The 20373-nt window shown below is 43.4% G+C and overlaps 1 protein-coding gene across 3 annotated transcripts; it reads left to right on the plus strand.

Annotated features, from left to right (window-relative positions):
• Nucleotides 1-3789: 3789 nt before the first annotated feature.
• Nucleotides 3790-17655, plus strand: LOC136294076 (serine/threonine-protein kinase PAK 3-like). Of its 3 annotated transcripts, XR_010722303.1 has the most exons (13): nucleotides 6184-6702; nucleotides 7311-7348; nucleotides 7787-7906; nucleotides 8467-8617; nucleotides 8952-9015; nucleotides 9707-9755; nucleotides 10755-10867; nucleotides 11455-11572; nucleotides 12157-12256; nucleotides 12689-12885; nucleotides 14118-14255; nucleotides 15761-16791; nucleotides 17572-17655. XR_010722303.1 is itself a non-coding variant. In XM_066191529.1 (12 exons), exons 1-12 carry the CDS (start codon nucleotides 3855-3857, stop codon nucleotides 15893-15895), a joined length of 1245 nt encoding a protein of 414 aa, XP_066047626.1. In that variant the 5' UTR covers nucleotides 3790-3854; the 3' UTR covers nucleotides 15896-17195. The 3 variants fall into 3 exon arrangements, 2 of the variants coding, with proteins under 2 accessions (XP_066047626.1, XP_066047614.1); XM_066191529.1 differs by lacking the exons at nucleotides 6184-6702; nucleotides 17572-17655 and adding an exon at nucleotides 3790-3876 and having other exon boundaries at nucleotides 15761-17195; XM_066191517.1 differs by lacking the exon at nucleotides 17572-17655 and having other exon boundaries at nucleotides 15761-17195.
• Nucleotides 17656-20373: the final 2718 nt, after the last annotated feature.

The following is a 20373-nucleotide window of genomic DNA, read 5'->3' on the forward strand; positions in this document are numbered from 1 at the left end:
TTTCTAATTAGCATTTTTTCCAAGATGCTCTTACTTTCATATTTTCTAAAGGCTCAACCTAGAGTATTTTCCTCCTATTTCTGTCCCCAAGCACAGGCTTGTATTTGTCGTTTGTTGTATATTATATGTTTAAAAGCCACATCATTCCTGTGTTGCTTCTAGCTTTTTTAGGAGTAAAAGCACCAGGAAATGCTACTTCTTAGTCTTCTGCTTTCAAACAAAATCAAGGGATAAGCTATCCTGAAAAATTAAATTCGTAAAGAATTACATTGGCTAGCTTACATCCTTTTTCTCAAATATGTGCAATATATGTAGAATATATGTGCAAAATATGTAGAAGTTGCATTATTGCCTTGAGAATTCCCTCCCTGCTATCCAGAGCTGCTGTTCCAGCCCATATGGGCATAGCCAAGCTCACTGCTTTGCGTACCAACAGTGACAAAGCTGTTGAGAAACTGCCAGTGTGAAAACCCTGGCAAGGCTTCTGCAATTTGTCCTGATCCAGATTCAACACCATGCAGCTTACAGCTACTGGAAGCATAAGCAAGTCTGAATTTTCCCCTGCATGCCTGCAGAACTGTACACTATAGTTTATGTGACTGTTGCTCCAGTGGTTTCCACTTCTCCCTTTTCAGGGCCTCTTACCAGAGCAGTACAGTAGGAGTGATCCTCTGTAATTGAACAGACTTCAGTAACACTTTGGCTGTATGTGAATACAGGTGGAAAAGCCATTCTTATGTTTATTTCCATAAGAAAGCATATTGCTCTCTCACCTCGTTCTGTGAGTGGCAGCTGGTACCAATTTGCAGTCAGTATTCTCGGGTGGATTGTGAGTGAGAGTGTCTAAAATCAGTCACATGTAGGCTTGGAAGTGTTAGGCATTTACACTTCAAAAAGAAAGTGCCCTGCAGTACATCTTCTCCTTTCTTTTGGTTTTCCCACTCTCTGACTATTATTGAAAACAGTTCTTTCTTCAAAATCCTGCCTGCTTCCTGTTAGGGAGCCCCAGCCTCACCTCACCTGGCATCTATGGGAGGAGCCAATTGTTTTGGTGGATGAGCCAGGAATGGAGGCAAACATCTGTGATAGTATTGGCGTTGTATAACCTGCTGTTACATTGGCCTCATGATTGTAAGGCAGCTTTTAACTGCTGATTCATCAAAACTGAGTATTTGTCATGTACCTGCTTGAAGTCTGAGATGGTCCAGCTTGGGAACAAATTTTATGTTGTTCTTTGGCTGTTTGAGCAGGACCTGCATAGGAAGGATCTGTAGATACCTGAAGGGACTGTGTGGAAATCCTATACTTCAAGCCTACTGGTGATGCCAGGAGGAAATAAAAACCACACACTAGATCATACAGATAAAGATGCAAATACAGTGCCTGTGTCTAATTTGGCTTCATGTTGGGCCATCAAAGTGCCTTGCAGTTCTTAAAATTCTGTGGCTGTATTTCAGTCTTACAATGCTGTACATCACAAATACTTTTACTCCTTCAATTTTAAGTATTCTCTATTTGCAAATGAATATTTAAGTAAAACCTTCTACACACAGAAAATGGAGAAAATGTGGAGAGAAGGTTGTTCTGTAAGAAAGGCTAAAGCTTTTTATTTCCAGTCCCTTCTTCTAGTTCTTGTGGAAGCTCCTTCCTGATCAAGCAACATCACTGGAGAGTGAGGCATTTTTAACTTAACTTGCTACTTTGTGCTGAAACTAATTTCCCTGCATGAAAAATCAAGGAAAAAAATACAGGTAGAGACACGGAGACAACAACAAAGAATTGAACAATTACGGAGGTAAATTCCCGTTCACAGCTTTTTAAGTCAGCTTTGCAATTATTCTGGATCTCGTTGTAAGGGCACAAAAGAAGCAGTGAGCACTGAGGAACAGAACTGCTTGGGAAAGGAGAGGGTTCTTTCCAGACACAAGGGAGAAGTGGGGTATCAGGCTGCAGTTTGCTAACAGGCTCCGCCAGCTCGGCCCTGGCCCGGCCGGGCATCAGGACCCCACTGGGACCCCCGCGCCGGCCGCCGCTGTCCGCTGTGCTGAAGCCTCGAGGGAAGGCGGTGGACGGGGAGCATCCGGCAAACGGAGAATTTTTAGTCTTTTGTTGGAGGCGAATGATGACGAATACTGTATCCTGGCTAATGCTGAGGTGGGGGCCGCGATAGGTCTGTGCGGGCTGGTGGTAAAGCTTTGGTACTCGGACTGCCTCGTTGGCAGTGCTTGTAGCTGGGATATCGGTTCAGTGCAGAGAAGCCTGGACAAGGAACTAGGGCAGAAGTCTGGCTTTGACAATGTAAACCGTTTGGACTGAAACATATCCAAGGCTGCAGCCTGTGTCCTGGAAGTGAGTCCAAGTAATGGCACTGTTGGGGGTCTCACATATTACAACTTTTTTTTATTCCCTTCCGCAATGAAAGGGTCACATTCCCTGCCCACTCGCCCTCCCACACCCCCCCCCCCCCCCACCTATCCCCCTTGCCATCCCCCAATAAAAAAAATTAAAAAATCCTTTGCTCGTTTGAGAATAGTGCGCTTTTTTTTTTTTTTTTTTTTTTTTTTTTACAGTAAAAGTCAAGCTCTTTGTGCCCTGTTTCAAATCTGTTGCATGGTGCTAACTGGAGTCATTGCAGCAGAAACGTTACTTGGAATCAGCAAGGAACTTAATGAGGCTATTAGCTGGGTTCTGTAAGATAAACGGGAACGAGCTGGGTGTGTGTGTTGCAAGGCAGAAAAGGTGTGAGAGCAGGAACACTTTGTGTTTAAAAACCTCAGCTCTTCAGGTCACTTTTGATTTGTATCCTTAACCACATGTAGTCGCTGGAAGGCAGGAGTATACACAGTTTATGGCTGTGTTTAAGACAATGATCCTTCCTGCTGGCTAAGGCACAGAGTGGGTGGCTGGGAGTAACCTGCTGCTGAGCTGAGCATTAATGTGCTCCCTATCCCAGTGCAGCTATGAGGTACTTCCCACCATCTGTTGGAGTGGGTCAGTCCTTGATCCAGGTGTCCATCTTCTGACCCTCTGCATTTCTCTGAGGAATTTGTTTCTTTTTTGGTTGTCATTACTCAGGAATGTTTACATGACTCTTTCTGACTCCACAGCTTCTTTCTTTGGGGCTTTTTCATTTGCTTATCTTGCTCATTTTAGTTTGCACCATTGACAGGAAAGTTTTCTGACTAAACTTAGCCAAGGGCCCAGCCAAGCCTCAGGTCACACTCAGCTAATCCTTTAAAGAAATGGCTATGAGCTCCAGTTCCACTCTTTGAGGATTTGATCTCTTTTGATCATTGATGCCATTGCTTTGTTGATAATTAGGTCCAACATCAAGCTGAGTCTCTACTTACATCTCTGTCTAGTGGGCTGGAGCAGGGTTTGGAATCTTAGTGGCAGCTCTCAAACCAAAATCTGGTATCACAGCATATGCATATACCTGCCTATTTAATATCCTGACTAACTGGACCTCTAATATGACCACAGCTCACTTTCTTCTTGATCATTTTTAGCCTCTTTAGCTTTTTACTAGTATATGGTTTTGGGCAGTGACTGAGATATTATTCAGAGCTTGATATAGAACACATAGTTCTTTGGTCTGACATGGTAGGGCTGTATTTTTGTTTTTATTATTCCTAGTCAGATTGTCAGCAGATTTAGAACATCTGAGACAGTTCTGAAAAGATAAGAATTCAAGATCCTAGTTTTGTTCATGGACAAGTTTTACACAAGCATACAGGTGCGTGAAGTCTAAATTCATTGCTGCTCCTGTAAAATTTAATTGTGTTAGGAACTGAAACAAGAGCATATCTGTTTGTTACAGGTGCCTGGGTTTTTTACAACTTCCACTAGCATGAATGTTGGAGATTGGCAGACTGGGTGGGTATTTGGTGTAATTTGATGCAGTCTTTAATAAAAACAAGCTTCCTGAAAATATGCGAAGTCTTCTACACTTTGAAAAGTAAAGGGGCAATATTAAAAAATTAAAATAACTGCTGGTCTAGGTGTTGACAGCGTGAATGTTACAATGGATGCATGTCCAGTCTGTTTGCAGTAATAATCATAAAAATAAATATTTTCAATTCACACCCTGCTTTTCAACTCAAAGGATCCCCAGGTGGTTTACAAATTACATGCAGGGTTTGCTCTACATGTCACTGAACTGCAGTCACAGAAACTGTCCAATAATCTTTATTGGTGCTGTCTGGCAGTCCTGAGTGAATCTGTAGGGATTGTCTGGGAAAGCAGAATATAAAGGGCAGAACTGAAATACAGTCAAGACCCAAGTGTTGTAAATGTAGCTAGTAGTTACTAGTTCACCTGTCAGTCTTGAAATGCTAAGAAACCTGGAAGACCAGGTCCTCTTTCCTGTGAAAAACAAATAAAAAAGACAACAAAACTCTCCCCCCCAACAAAACAAAACAAATCAAAAGATCCTCAAAGTCCTTTGCAAATGATTCTTAAGGAAAAACAATTCAGGGAGAGCCCAGAGCAGGAATCCTTTGTGATTCTCAATCCTTGTTTTTACAAAACTGAGCTCACTCCCTGTTCCGACATTTTCCACTCACACTTCACAGCAGTAGAGTAAGACACATGACTCAAAATCACAGCCACCTTCAAAATAGTACAGTTATTTCAAAGAGCACAATAATTCACAATGGTACAATTAATCACAAATATCCACTGTGGAACATCCACTCAAAGTGCTTCAACAGCACTGGAATTCTGCTCTTTTAATCCACTGAATTTTCAGGATAAAGGGCAAGTGACTCCACTGCTTTTATCCCTGTGTACTACAGGCAGGTTTAAAAGAATCCTCACTCTTTGAACTCCAATGCCTGTTAAGTAGGAATCACCTAATGGATTCCATTTCTGTGGCTCTCCAGCCAGTCTGGGTATGAAGCAGATGGCCAAAATATCTGCAAGTCATCTTACAAGGTAGCATGGGGTCTTGGCAATGATCTGTGAGGCTGCAACTTTTAGCTATTCTAAACCTGCTTTCTTTGGGCTTGACATTTGCAGGGCATTCCAGGGGCAGTGGGCCAGGCTGCTACAGAGCTCCAACAGAACAAAACTGTAGCAGAATCTTGCAGTCCTGGGTGTTCTCAAATGTTAAAAAAGAATGAGTTAGCAATCAGAAATGTGGGGGCTTTATGTCAGGGGGTACATCTTGCTGCCAAAAAGGCTCCATAGGCAGTCAGAGCAAAGTTCAACATCAAAGTGGGCAAGAAGTAAATTGACACCATTCCACCTTGTGGAATACTCCTGAAATAAATTTTGTTTCTCCTTCTGGCCCCTAAATATCACTGAAATGGTGACTTTCCTTTGTTGCTTGTTTTCAGAACTAACAAAAATGGGAGAAGCATTCCTATTCTTGGAAGCATTAGTGACCAAAAGTTATGTTTACTTTTGTTCCTTCATGTCCTTCTTTCTTCTCAGTGTTCAGATTGGTGTAGAGAGCATAATTGTTTGGTGTGTTGTACTCTTTGTCTTGGTTTGGGAAGACAGGTATCTGCCAGGTAAAATTACAATCAGAGGCTCTTTGGCAAAGATTTGGGAAATAGGAATAGCAGTTCTTTACTAGTATGTATTACAAAGCAAACAAACACAAAAAAACCCCCACCAAACAACTACGGCATTAATAACAAACGAAAACAGTACCAAGAACCTTGAGGGCTTTGTTTCACAAAACCCAGGGCTGTTTGGTTTCGGTGTCCCTGCAGGATCTTCAGAGCACTAAGCTGAAACAGTGGAAAAGTCCCGGGCTGGTAGCTGGGATGGCAGGGTGTCCCGGCAGGCAGGGGCAGGATGTCCCGGCAGCGCAGGGTGTGCAGGGTCACACTGTAGCAAGAGGAGCAGCGCCGAAGAAGCCAAAGGCGCGGCGAAGCCTGGCCCAGCTCCCACGGATGGCAGAGAAAACTCAGGATTCAGGCCGACCCGGTGATAGTAGATTTCCTAGGACTGGATCCCTTTGGCCACAGTGAAACTCTTCCAGCCAGCAACAGCCGTTCTCTCCCTCCCCGAATGCCGGAAAAAAGAAAAGCCCGCAGCTGCCTCAAGCTTTGTCTTTTACCTGCGTTACCTCCCTCTTCCACTTTTGTCCACCTCTTTGTTTCGGTTAAGTACTCTCAAGTATCCAACACTTGGTCTCCTTGGTAACTTATGGGGAAAAAATTCTTTAGAGAAAGAAGGAACAAACCTAACCTCCAACACTCTTGGATCCTTTCAGAAATGCTTTTTTTTTTTTTCATTAGCTTTTCAGAAGATTCAGTTGCCATGCATGAATTTGTAAACCAACCAAGAACGGCTTCTACTGAGATGTCAGCAGAAAGGTGTCACGCCATATTGCTGCCAACAGAACGTTGCTGCCAACAGAACGTTGCTGCCAACAGAACGTTGCTGCCAACAGATCGTTACTGCCAACAGATCGTTGCAGTGGTGCATGGGAAGCCTGGCAGTCCAGAGCACCTCTTTGACGTGCTTGTTGCAAGAGGGCTCTCCTGATCCAAGGGTTCTCAGCTGACAGGCTGCCCCTTGGATTTAGGAGTTTTATATTTTCCCTTTTCAGTGCACAGTCTGTGAAACTGCTGCACCACATCACTAAGATGTTCAAGCAAATCTTTTCTGCTGGTTGTAAATTTTTTCCACTGGCATATTCTTTATATTCTTGCCCAGACAAAGTCTGGCTGGTGACTCACCTAGCAAGTAAGTAGAGGTTTTTTCCTAGGTGCATCTCAGCTGGCTTTTGTATCCATGTGTTGTTCTTGCCATCCGTTAGTAACCGAGTTGATTTTGAAATGAAAATGCCATTAAGATACTAAGACTTGGGTAAAGCTCATGTCAACAGCTTCAGCCAAAAAGGGGATGTCTGTAGCTCTCCCAAGGGGTGTGGGCAGCTTTTGTAATTAACCGTGTAGGGGTTCTTTTCCCTGCACGGGTTGGCCTGTGGCAGTGGGGTCTGTAATTTCCTCAGCTTCTGGTTCAACAAAGACAATTTCCAAAATGCAGACTGGCAGAGTTTCTGAGGAGTCAGTCTAAAGACTCTGCAGTTATCGCCAGAACTGAGGGAAAGCAACTTATTTTCTAAATTTCATGATTAAAAGATTTGATGGTCTGACTTTACACTGGCTGGAGAAAAAGAATAGCCTAGTATATTGGGCTGTTTTCTTGCTTGCCATATAAAAGAATTATTGCTACTGGAGGGACATCCTGGAAGAAAAATGCTCTTTATTTGGGTTGGCTCATTCTGTGGGATTCCCCACAGCAGGCAGTCTTCTAACAACATCTGTTTTATTTTCCCTTGCCCATTACAGGTGAAGTTGCACATGGATACAGAAAAGCCCATGCTTTGGTGAGTGGCAAAGAAACCTCTAGTGTTCCAAGCATTTCAGAATCATGGAGCAAGCTGTGAACTTTGCCTGCTATAATAGGAGCCAGCCTTGTAGGCTGAAAGAAAGTCCATTTCAGTGTCTTTGCATCAGCAAAAAAACCACTGTTATTTTTTGTAATTTTTCATTTTCTCTTGAGGAGCTTTTAAGTAGATGGAAGTCTGGTTTTGCAGACAGAAAGTTGCTTGGTGTTTGTTTTTTGGCATGGTGGAATATATAGCTCACAACAATATGCAGTGCTGTCTAATTGGCCCACTCAAAGTTAGTTTTAGCAACTCAGAATCCCATTTCTATCCAAGTTTATGATTCTCCTTAAGAGAAAGATGCATAGATTGATGCATATTAATAAGATTGTTAATCATGTGTAACGCCTTATCACTCACACTGCTGTCTGTCCACAGACCAAAACACCAGAATCAGAAGGTGCTTGGGCTCCCTTTGTTTCTAAAGAAGATGATGATAAAGAGGAAGACAACCAAGCTCCACCTGGTTTAGGACCAGAACCTGAGCATCCAGAATCAGTAAGGGCCAGCTTTGATTAGCATTGTGTTTGTTATAATTCAGACCTGTCTGTTTTTAATCAGGCAGCATGGGTCATTCATGGCTGAAAATTCTGCTGTGACAAAGTGCTTCCTCCACTCCCAGCCACTGACACCTGGAAAATCAGCTCTGAACTTTCAAGTTTAGTCATCATTTTCCTGGCATTCTGCTAGGGACCATGACTTTTATGTTAGCATTGGATAAGAGGTAGCATTGTGTCTTTAAATGCTACTTGTGTAGAAGCTACTTTGTATCTGTGCAGGCTCCCGGTCATCAGCAGAGCCAACAGTCCAAAGGCACAGGAGGTTCCTGCCTCTCTCCACGGACTAAGTAGCTAAATGAGCAGCTTAGACTGCACCTGTAACTTTAATGTGACCAAAATTTGATGAGGAGAGCCTATATAGTCCTCACTTGTCAAGAGAAGGTTGGCCTCTGAAGGGCTGAAACACGGTTCCTCATGGACACTTCCTAAAGCCTGAAATACTAGTGAGAAGTATCTGTGCCAGCCACCATTCTGACACAAACTGATTTCTTGTCACAGATCCATGCATCCTCTGGAAAAGTAGCTGACGCTTTATCAGGATCCTCTGAAAAAGACATTCCCACACCTGAAAACTCCAGAACCAGCGGTTTGTGTAGCAGCACCAGGCAGGAGGAAAACCGGATAAACGAGGAGAGTCTAGGGAAACTAAGTAGGTCTTCTGCAGTTCTTGTCTGATAGAGCTGTATTAACATTCATAGACAACAAACACTTGCCTTGGTACCTGTTGTTTCCCTCTATCTGTCTCCTCTGGATGTTTCTCCCTTTTTCTGGTGTCCTGTCAAGGTAACTCTTCAAAGGACTGTAGAAAACCAATCATTGTGCAGGCCATCTATGCTGTGGAGCTGCCTGTCTTGTTGTTGTTGTTGTTGTTATTGTTACCCAAATGACTACAGCTCACAGCCCCAGAGAGTGGGGCTGCATTTCTGTTCCACTGAATGGTTATATCTTCATTTTGAAGTGATCTTTCATTTTGTTCCTTTCAGGGGGCATTGTGAGTGTGGGAAACCCTGTGACAAAATATGCTGGACTGGAAAAAATTGCCAAAGGGTAAGTCAAACCACAGTTCCTTCTCCAGAACCACAGGCCAGTTATTTTGCTGGTGTAAGATCAAGTGTGAAGTCAGGCAAGCTCCAAACATGTTCAGACACGGGGTTTAGATCCTTCTGTCTCTCAGTACTGATCAGAATTTATAACTGTGATCAGAAGGTGTTGTCAAAGAACTTCATATGGTGTCTTGCCTTCAGCAAGGAGCAGGACCTGGAAGATCTCCTGTCCCTCTAGTTCCTGGCACATCTTTACTTATTTTCTTAGGAGAAATCAATTTTTTTCCCCTCAGAATAATAGGACCCTAGATGGATTCAAATAAGAGATCTGAGAGCAGACCAATAAGAATTCTTGAGGATTCAGCAATGTAAAATGGAAAAAGAATGAAAGATACTACTTTCCAGTTTTTGTAGACCTGCTCCATGCCCCACCCCAGGCCCCTCAAAGGTTTGGAACTAAAATAAATCCAATGTGTGCATCTGAGATTTGTACTAGACCTTCTTGTTGCACCTAAATTTTCTTTTGGATACCCTACATGGCAGAGAGCTGGTGGGCTGCTGTGCTCTTGGCTGAAGAGTAGGTGATGCCAGGTGTTTTATAAACACTTCAGGCAGCAGAGACCTCCTGTCTGGGCTGGCTTTCACTTGCCGGAACTCAACAGTTTCTCCTTTCTTTCGTGCTGTTTTGTTTCCAGGGGTTTCGGAACAGTCTATACAGCGACCAATACTGCCACAGGAGGAGTGGTAAGTGCCAGTAATCCCAGATTTTGCAGCTCTTGAGTGCCTTTCCCTCTGATGTGAGCTGTGGCTGGAGCTTTGGGTTTCCAGGAGATCTCTCCTGTGAAGGCTGCTCCTACAAATCACAGACTAGCATCATCCAGCCCAATCCAGTTTGGACAGCTCTTTGGGGTTACAGTTTAAGATTTCTGAAAGCTCCTATCTGTCTAACAGCAAATACATCTGATTCTTCCTGGTAGCTTCTAATCCCCTTGGAGTACCATGCTTTGTAACTGTGCTTAGACAGAAGTCTACAAGGGACTTAGGGCATAGCCGTCAAATGCCACTGAGTGGATTACTTATTTTTAAAGCCAGGAAACAGCTGCAAATCTAAACTGCTCAAGAATGTTCTTTAGAGTTGTAAAATCAAAATTCGACAAGTTAGGAAGTAGTAGGATTCTGTTTTTTGGGGGATAACCTTAATGATCCTTTTAGGATGGCATTTTTTCCATAATGTCTGTTTGTGTTTGCTTTGTTTTGCCATCAAGAAGAGCAACAGTTGCCTTTGAAAAATTTTTCAAACTCCATAGAACTCCTAAAGGATTCCTAGATATTTTGTATTATTTTCACAGGAACAAAACTGCTTTATGCTTGCAAACCATGTGTGAATGATTATAGTGGTGATAAACTAAGGCCATTGGAAAAGAATTTAGACACAGGGTGTTGTTAGAGCTCTAGGACTGATAGCCTAGAAAGACCATTTTAACCAAGTTGACAAGGCAAAAAAGTTGTTTATGGCCATGTGTCCTAACTAGCACCTGAGCTGGCAGAGACATGGGCTGTTGTATTATCAATGACTAAACTGTGATGTGTAATCACAAGGAAGTTTGGCATAGCTGGGCTCTGTTACTCCAGAAATGCTCACTCCGTGTTCATTCTGATCTCATTCCAGGGGAGTTCACTCCATGTTCATTCTGATCAAGTGCAACAGATTTCTCAGGTTAATGGTTTTCAATGTCATTTTAGGTGGCTGTGAAGCAAGTGAGTCTCCACAAACAGTCCCAAAAGGAACTAATTGTCAATGAACTCCTAGTTTTAAGGGACAATAAGCACCCCAATATTGTTAACTATTTAGACAGGTAAGTAGTTCTGTGTAATTGCATGAATGTTCATTTATGTTCTGCAAGACAAAGGTTATAAAAAAACAACTCTACAGATACTGCTGGAGAATTGAGCTTTTTACTTTTATTTATCTATTTGAATACAATATATGGGAGGAGTGTGAATTTTGTTTGCATTAGTCTTTTCTGGCATGCATTGTTGGAAGCCTGTTTTGAAAAACCTGGGCCAGCCCTATCTGACTAAAACACCAGTCCTTAAGTTCACTACCTCCATGTGGTTTTGTTGGTTTGGGGTTGGTTTGGGTTTTTCTTTTTTTAAGTCAACTGTATTTTCTGTATTTTATGATAAGTGCTGGTAACTCATCATAGAAATTATTTCCCTGCATTTTTCACTTTCTTGCCATCTAAGACATCTCAGTTTTCATGAATGGGCCGTTCTCATTAGACTGCCCAAATTCCAAGTACTGTATAACCTAGGAGGAATGCTTCTTCCTTTTATTCCATGTTCATTTACATGTGCCCTGGAAATAGAAATAAACTAGTGTTTTTCATAAGGTAATTTAGCTAAGCACATTCATCTCCATGCCCTTGTTTCCTTCTTTCAGCTACCTTGTTGGGGATAAACTCTGGATAATTATGGAATACATGGATGGAGGACCTTTAAGCTGTGTCATTGAAGAAGTCCAAATGGCTGAAGGAGAGATAGCAGCCATCTGCCGAGAGGTAAGGGATGCCACTGGTGCTTCTGATTATTTGGGCAGCCTGGTACCTCTAGACAGATGGTAAGAACAGGAGTGATTTCATGTTCAGAACTTTGTTTCTGTGTTGATTTGATGGTATGGGGAAGCAAGAGTGTCTTAGGTGGAGGGCCCACCAGTACAACTCTCTTTTTTAAAAAAATTATTTACTTTGCCTCTTTGAACATTTGCCTGGAGCCTGTCTTGTATTGCCTGTCTGTATTGCATTCCTTGCCTGTAAAAGCAACATGCTGGTAGCAGAATTTTTAACTGACAGCAAATGATTGTTTGTCACTTGGATAGAGAGAGCCCATGCCCTGCAGTAGCAGTCATTCTGTCTGTGTTTGCAGGGGACAGTCTTGCCATTTCTCTTTCAAGAGGTAGTATGTCTTCACCTAGAAAGATATTGTTCTACTACTGATGAAGCAGAAGACTCTTCCTCTTGACAACACCATGTTCTGCCACTACTCACCTTTCAGCTAGAACTGAGGTCCTTTAGAGCCATTTCCTTTCTTGGTGATGAAATCAGGTCATTAATTTTTACCCTCCTATTTGCTTCTTATCTTTCAGTGCCTGAAAGCACTAAATTCCCTTCACTCCAAACTCGTGATTCATAGAGATGTAAAAAGTGACAACATTCTTCTTGGAATGGATGGATCTGTCAAACTGGGTAGGTATTCTTGGTCAGGCACAGCATTCCTGGGATGTGGGGTGTGGGGCTGCTTAAGACTGACCACCAGTTCCCCAAGAGCAGTGCCTGTGGGAATGCACGGTCCACTGCTGCAAGCTAGGAGTGCCTCTGCCCTGTGCAGAGAAGTCTTGAGAGAAGCTAGGTGTCTTTGTGGCTTTGGTTTGTGTGTGATCCTTCCAGAGGGTGGGAGTTACAGTCTTAAACTTCAAGTGAATAAAAGCCACTGAATGAAATATGTAAGTTTCTGTAAGTGACCGATTCCAAATTTCCTCAGTTGCAGCCCTGAGGAAACAGAGCATGGCCACTTTTCCAGCTAGATTCAACACCACATTCTCAGATTTGGAGTGGGAAATTCTTTAACTTGGTTTCTTAATTCAATCTGGCTTTAACAGCACTGGGTTTCTTCCTCAGCCGATTTTGGCCTCTGTGCTCAGATGACTTCTGAGCAGAGCAAGCTGAGTTCACTGGTTGGGACAGCTCACTGGATGGCACCGGAATTCATTAATAAGGATGCATATGGGACCAAAGTAGATATTTGGTCCCTCGGCATTGTGGTAATAGAAATGCTGCAAGGAGAACCACCTTACTCCGAAGAAATGCCTCTCAAGGTAAGGTGCAAATACTAGCAGATGACACTGTCTCTCTAATCTGTCTCCCATAAGACAAAATCCCATTCACAACAGCTTGGACTAGTTAAACCAAGGCCCATCTACCAAAAACTGTCCTTGGAGCACATTAGCATCTGGTCTAGGTTTGGCTGCATCAACGGGAGAACCTCAGAAGAGGAGTGACACGTTCCTGTTAAAAAATGTCCCATTTTGGCCTTCAAATTTCTCTTTTCAACTCTTTGAACTTTTTGAACTCTTTTTGAGCTGTGTCCTAGAATGACAAGAAATGTTCAGTGGCAAGTTTCTCAAACTGGGGAATTTGTATGAAAAGCATTTCAACTGTGTCTGCAGACACAGAACCCTTTTCAGTCTTGCAACAGTGCCAGTTGCTTACCTGAGCCTTTCAGGAAGTGCCTCTGGTTCTAGGAATGCCTTAATTATTCATTACCAAATCCTTTTCTAAAAGTATGTTTTAGCACTAGGATTAGCTTCACTAATGCATTCACTTGAGTATCAATATTAGCAGAGAGTTAACATGGGGATATTACCTCGAGAGTTACGTTCCTTTTTCTGATTAGACCATTAAAGGTTCTTCTTTGACCGTGGAAGTGAAGCTGATTCAGAATTTGGAGTCTGATAAAATAATTGCAGATGGCTCCTGTCTGCCTGACCAGCCATTTTCGTCAAAATATTTGTGGATGTAACTACATGTGTCTGTGTTGAACTGAGGTTCCAAATGTTTCAGGTCCTTTAGCAAGTTGAGGGATTTCCTTTTTGACATCTGGTTCCCATTTTTATTAGGAAGAGAGCAAAAAATTTGACACTCTTTTTCTTTTTATGGGAGCTGTGCTTTAGAGACCAGTGAGTACTGCAGAGATGAATTGTATGTAACAGTGCATGGAAATTGTGGTTAGACCAAATTCACTCTTTAAAAGAGCCTGCAAATCCTGTAAAGTCAATCCTCAGAGCAGCAAAATATGCTTTTGGCTGATGTAGTTCCTACTAACTTGGCCAGCCCATGAAATCAACTGTCAAGGCAAGATCATTTGCATGTTGGAATAGCTATGGCTGCTATTTTGTGAGGTCTTTTTATTGGTACAGAAAAAAATCATGTCTAACCCTCCACTGGGGCAGAAACTGGCACTAGAGGCTGGAGCTTAAAAAATGGGGTCTATATGAGCAGTTAGGATATGAAAGAAACAGGTGGAGTCTTGTGCTTCCTTTTTCTCTAGGCCCTGAATCTCATAGCTAAGAGAGGGATACCGAAGCTGGAGAACGCTGAGCAGCTGTCTGCTGTGTTCCAGGACTTTCTGAACTGCTGCTTGCAGTTCGATGAGGACACTCGATGGTCTGCTGAGCAGCTTCTGCAGGTACAGTATGAGGCAGCTGCAAGTGAAACAGCTGTCCAATGGATCGGTTTTTCTCGTCAGCTAACTCAAGGGCATCAGATGAACTTCCTCTCCTATTAATGCCCAGTCTGGGTGGTTTTCAAGAGAAAACTGAGTAGAATCATATAACAGTTTGGGTTGGAAGACACCTTTAAAAGTCATGTAGTCCAGCTTCCCCACTATGAGCAGGGATATCAGGAAGTATATTAGGTTGCTCAGAGCCCTGTCTGACCTGGCCTTGAATGGTTCCAGGGATTAGGCACGTAGGACCTCTCTGGATAACCTGTTCCAGTGTGTCCCTACTCTCCTCATAAACAGTTTCTTCCTCAGACTTAATCTGAATGGACCCTCTTTTGATTTGAGAGCATTTCTCCTTTTTCATAGGCCCTGATAGAAAATGCTTCCCCATCTTTCTTAGAACCCCCTTGAAGCCAGTAAGGCCTCCCCAGGGCCTTCACCAGGCTGAACAACCCCAAGTGTTGCAGCCTTTCCTCACAGGAGAAGTGTTCTATCCTTTGATCATTTCTGTGGCCCTGTTCTGTGTTTTGGTAGCATGTTCAGTTTTCTCTGGTGGCAAAAGAACTGCAGTAGGATAATCCCAGGTATGGAGGCCTGAAATGGTGCTGTGGTGAAGGAAACCAATGAAGCCGTTCCAGCCAAGGGGTCCAAAACTTGGCTGTGGGCAGGAAGGGGTTGTTGGGGGGCTCCCTTGGAGTATTAGAAGGGCCTCAGCTTGTCCCTCCTACCCCACTCTCAGAGGTTTCTGACACCAAAACAGGGACAGCTGAGCGGGACTTGTCACAGCCCTTTTTGCTGCCTGGCACAGTTGAGTAGATGAGATCTGCTGCAGGATTGCTGCCAGGTTTTGTGACAGATTGGGAACTGCAGAATGCGCCACTTGCCTGTCCCTGCTGTGAAGGTGCCAGCCAGCATAGGAGGTGCAGGAGATGCAAAGGTTGACACTGCTCTCCCTGCAAGCCAGAGCTGAGTCCATCAATGCTCCACCCCTTGTCTCCTTGCTCTTGGTGCTGAAAACCTCAGTGGTCTTCAGATGAATACATGGACCCAGATCCTATTGGGATGAACATTTCTTAGCTGTCCTCCAGTTTCTTGAAGAGCACCTTATGCTCCTCATCTCTTTTGACAACTAAAATAGCCCATGCCTACAAGAAAGAGGATCCCCTAAGTCAATATTTTGTGTTTCCTGAAAGCAGAAAACTCCTGGACTGCAAGCAGTATTCCCAGAGTCTTGGCAGGGCAAATATTGCATCAAGCTAGAGACACCTTGATAAATGGATTAATAGAATTATGGGCCAAGTATTCCAGGTACTGGACATGTGATAGTGAGGTACCTGAAGCTGGAGGTGCAGATAGTTCCTTCAGACCTATTTCTGCATCTTTCTGGTATCGCAAGGAATAGGGCTTGAGACCATGAGGAAAATAGTTTGAAAAGTTGTGGTTCATTTGTTTTCTTTTCCTTTGGACAGCATCCATTTTTACTCTCAGCGAAGCCTCTCTGCAGCATCACCCATCTGATCATTGCAGCAAGACAGCTGAGGGAGGACAGGCTACGCGACGGAACTGCTTTTTCCAGTGCCAGCAATGGGTGGCTCTCAGAATAAAAACTATTTAAAACCTCAATTCAGTTGGAAGATAGCCTTCCTTCTCACCCTGTGATTAAGCTCTATATCCCCTTTTTAATTGTCACTTGTTTCTTAAAGATGCAAAGTCCCATTTATGGGGGTTTTTGATATGGTTTGGGATTGGAGAAGGGTGTCTTTCATTCCTAAACTCCAGACTGCACTGCTTTTGAAATACAGCCCACTGGATGGTTTTTGCCTAGTCATGGTCCTCCTAGACAAGGAAGAAAGCACATTTGCACTTCCAAATAGACATGAATAAAGAGTGGGACCAACAGAATATCATGTGGAGATGCAGGCTTTCAACTGTACCTCTGGAGGGTTTCAGCTCTCAACCATTGGATTTGTACAACTCCTATCAATCTCTTTGCTTGGATGAGAGTCTTACTCAAATGAAAAAGCAGCAAGATCAATCTGTGTGCTCTGAAAGGGCCCATCTGATGCAAAGCTGTCAAAGTAAACATGAGGTGAGAGCGGGGCCAGCCACACCAGCGCTGAGCCGCAGCAGAGCCCTGGCAGAGCACAGAGCAGCCTCAGCATTCTCAGCCCGGAAGAAGGAGTTTGTAGCAGCAAGCAGCAGAAGCAGACCAGCCCTGGATGCTTGCCTCTTCCTGGAGCCAGACCATTCATCCCATATCAGAGCCAAACTGGCAGTGGGCTGCTCCCAAGGAAAATCGTAGCCGTGCTGTGAACTGCGCAGCCTGGTGGGATTGGCCACCTTGAGTCTGTGCAGGCGTAGAGAAGCGCCAAAGGGAGAGGAGTGGTGGTGTCACTGCTGACGAGGCTGCTCTCCTGGGAGACTTGGAGCTAAATATTAAATAACTGTCCTGGATTTCCTGGAAAGCATAACAGGCCTGGTTTTTCAGATGGCTGCTGAGGTGAGCAGGTCTGGTTTCCTGAACAGGGGATCCCCAGGGGAAGCTGAGGGAGCTGCCAGGAGCCTGCAGCTGGCATGACAGTGGCTGATGGGACTTGGATGTTTCGGGAGCAGTGGTGGCCTAGTGTCCATCCCCCCAGCCCTGTAAGAAGCTCCTGGGGTGTGCCAGTATCCAGGGCAGGAAAACAGGCTATGGCACATCATGCAGAAGTGCATGCAGGAAGGGCACTGTAGCTCTGCCAGCTTGACCAGGGAGCAGCAGTACCCCATGGGGAGAAAGCCACAGCCTCTCTAAGCTCTGCACCCACCAGGACTGACACAAGCTGTCTGGAGAGAGCTCCAGTGGGATCCTGCTGCCACCCGGCAGTCAGCTGCAGGCTGTGCCCTGCTCTCAGGGCAGTCCCAGATAGCAGCAGTGAGCACAGCTGTGGGAGCTGAGCTCAGGAACTCCTCCATTTAGTGCCAGAGCTGCAGGAGGAGGTGAGTAGTCATACATTATATACAACTGTATATCTATACACTTACCTATTTATCTGACCACTTAGTGCAGTACAAATCAGGGGGGTTTTCTTCCAAGCTCGGTGTTCACAGCCCATCCTTGTGGCCAAATCCAAGTTCTTTCTCAACTGTTCAGTGTTTGGAAAGTTGGCATGGGCTGATCCGGGTTTGTGCTGGATGTTGTAATTGCATGGGCTGTTGAGAGTTTTCAAGCTTATTTTCTTCCTTTAGTTCTCCCCCTTTCTGAACAGAAGGCAAAATAATTAAAGACTTTGATTTCCAGGTTGTTGTAGCCTAAAGAGGAGCTGCCATCCACCGAGGAAGGAAAACAGGGAGACAAAGAGGTCAAAGAATGCCCCTCATTTCTCTGCAGGATGTTTGAGACATATGGAAGTTGTTCCTCTTTCTGCTAGAAACTTGCTGCTTTTGGCTTGAAACAGATTTAAACTTCCAAAGCCACCTGAATGATGCTGAGGGCAGTTGGAGGATCACCTCTCACAGCCCAAACATCTTATTGAAAGCTCAACCTTCAGAAGGAAACTTTGGCAAACCCACAGTGGCAACATTTCATAAAGGTCAAAATAACGCTTCTGGGTTTAACAGCATTTATGGAACTAAGGGAATTAAGAATGAAGGTTTGTTTTTTCTAACTTCCAGGGTGTTTGACACAAGAGAAAGGAACATGTACATGAGAAGCCATTGCCTGGGAGAGGAGGAAGGGTCTCACCCCAAGATTAAAGCTTAATTTGGGGGTTTACTGGAGGGTAGAAAGAGCTTGATAGGGAAACTCATGAGATTGCTTTTCTACTTAGTTTATTAGCAAGGCTTATTGATTAGTAAATGTAAGAGTTTAGGGGTTGCTATGTTTGGTATTTTTGCCTTTATTAAATCATAAAATTAAAAAATGTCACACTCAAACCAGACAGAAATTCAGAAAAGTAGAACTGACCAATTGAATTAGAAATAAAGGAATTAAAATGCCTGGGTTGTTTTCTCACTTCCAGGATGACTGCCACAATGAGAGGAAGGAACACACTTCTGTGAGAAGCCATCACCTGCAGGACAAGGAAGAGTCTTTTGCCAAGACTTAAAGAAGAATTTTGGGGCTAACAGGACTTAAAGATGGAATAGGGAAATTAATGAGTATTACTGTCTGCTTTTGTCAAACTTATGTGCCACATTCCAGATGTCACCTGCCCTGTTTTTTCAATATTTGTTTTCTTTTTTCTACTTAAGTTATGTAATTGTGTTTTGAATAATGAATGGAAGAAGGTTGGTGTTGGTTATGTTTTATAATGTGTTTTTATAATGTTCTATAATATGTTTTATTATATGGTTTACTATGGCTTTTATTTGTTTTATTAAGTTTCATAATGTGTTTTTTGTTAGTTAACCCTAAATTTGTTTGCTTCCTTTATGCTCCAAATGCAGCATTGATTTGGAAAAAATGCAGGCACTGACGTTCTTTCCTCTGGAAAGAACCCAGCCCCTTGCTCGGTGCTGGGGAGTGTGAAGGTGCATCCTTCTTCCTCCAACCTGTGGGATTTTGTCATTTATTCCTAAGAATTCTGAAACATAAGCTTGAAACAGCAAACCCTTCAAGCCTGGGGACTGACCCAGGTTTAACTTGCTGTTGCATGGAAGCTCCTTTGCTTTTCAGTTCAAATGTAAACATTTCCTTCATTTTGCTATTTCAAATATTTTGCCATGGGGTTCCCCGGGGGTGGATGCCAGGGTGTTGCCTAGTTTATTTTACCACCCTGTGCTGCTCCCAGTATTCTCTGTGGTGCTGCAGCCCCTGCTTCTGTGGCTCCCCTCACTCAGGAGAATCTGACTTGGCAGGACATGGCACTCAGGTTTCAGCCCTCCAAAGACAAGCAGCAGGTTTTAGTCCAGCAAGACAGAATGAGTCAGCCCCAGATCCCACTGTGCCATCCATGGTCTCCTGCCTATACTTGTTGGAAATAACTTGCCTAATCAATGGTTTTAATTAACTTTTTGATTGTTTTAATAACCATAAGTAGTGCATTAGTCTTTAGCAGTGTAAATTTCCATTTTAGCCAGCATGTAGCTAAGTTTTTTTTACAGACTGTTATTCTTAGAGTGTGATTATTAGATCCCCAAAAACTTTAAGTTATGATGAGCTAACCCTGATCAACTTCAATGAACAAAGCCCTGGGGAGTTAAAGGCTGGACACCTGGAATCCAGAATTTACAGCCCTCCAAGGACATGTTGAAGTAACCAGATGTTAAAGAAGAGACTAACAAAGATGATTCAACATGTGCTGGAGACTCCCTGTCTGGGAAAAAGATAATAAAAGAACTAAAAGATATGGACTAATTAGCATGAGAAGTGAGAAATCAATAACCAGTAGAAGTTAGGATAATAATTTATGTGAAAAATTATGTAATTTAGATATAATGAACATTAACTTCTTTGCTAAAAATGTATAAATAAGTGACAAGTTTTGAAAGTCGTGTGCATCTTGGTGGAGCACCCCAGCCTGGAATAAACTAATGCCTACTCCGTAATGCTACAAAAACAGTGTTAGAGAGTTTCATTCATCCTGACGTTTTTGGCAACATACTGGCAAGTCTCTGGGAATCAGCTGGCAGCAAAACTCCAGAAACTGTCAGTGAGTAAGAGCAGGAGTTACTGTGGGAGCAGGACAACAGGCATTCAGCAGGAACGATGGCTAAGTGAGCAACATCCACATGCACACGCAAACCAGACTGTCAGACTCTGCCTCCTCCTGGGGGTTTTTCCCGTGGTGTGTAAGCTCCCAACTGCATCTTTTTTACCCAAGAAGGTTTAAAAATGGTGCTTACAGCCATCTGCCAGGAAAATTATCCCTATTCCATGCAAAGACAAAATGCAGAGTCCAGGCTGGCAGAGCTGACACAAAAGGCTGGCAACAAGCCAAGGTTCAAAGCCTGTTGGTGCTCAGCCCTCCTGTTTTAAGGAACCAAACACCAGTGACCCTTGATATTTTATTTTGATGTAGTTTTAGCTTTTGGTGTTTGTCTTCCCACAGGAAAGAGGATCTGACGTTCCAGGTTTCTCAGCTGTTCAAGCCTGAAGTGT

This window comes from Chamaea fasciata, unplaced genomic scaffold (genome assembly GCF_029207755.1).
Source record: "Chamaea fasciata isolate MVZ Bird 193981 ecotype frontalis unplaced genomic scaffold, bChaFas1.0.hap1 SCAF_1, whole genome shotgun sequence".
Taxonomy (NCBI): Eukaryota; Metazoa; Chordata; class Aves; order Passeriformes; family Sylviidae; genus Chamaea; species Chamaea fasciata.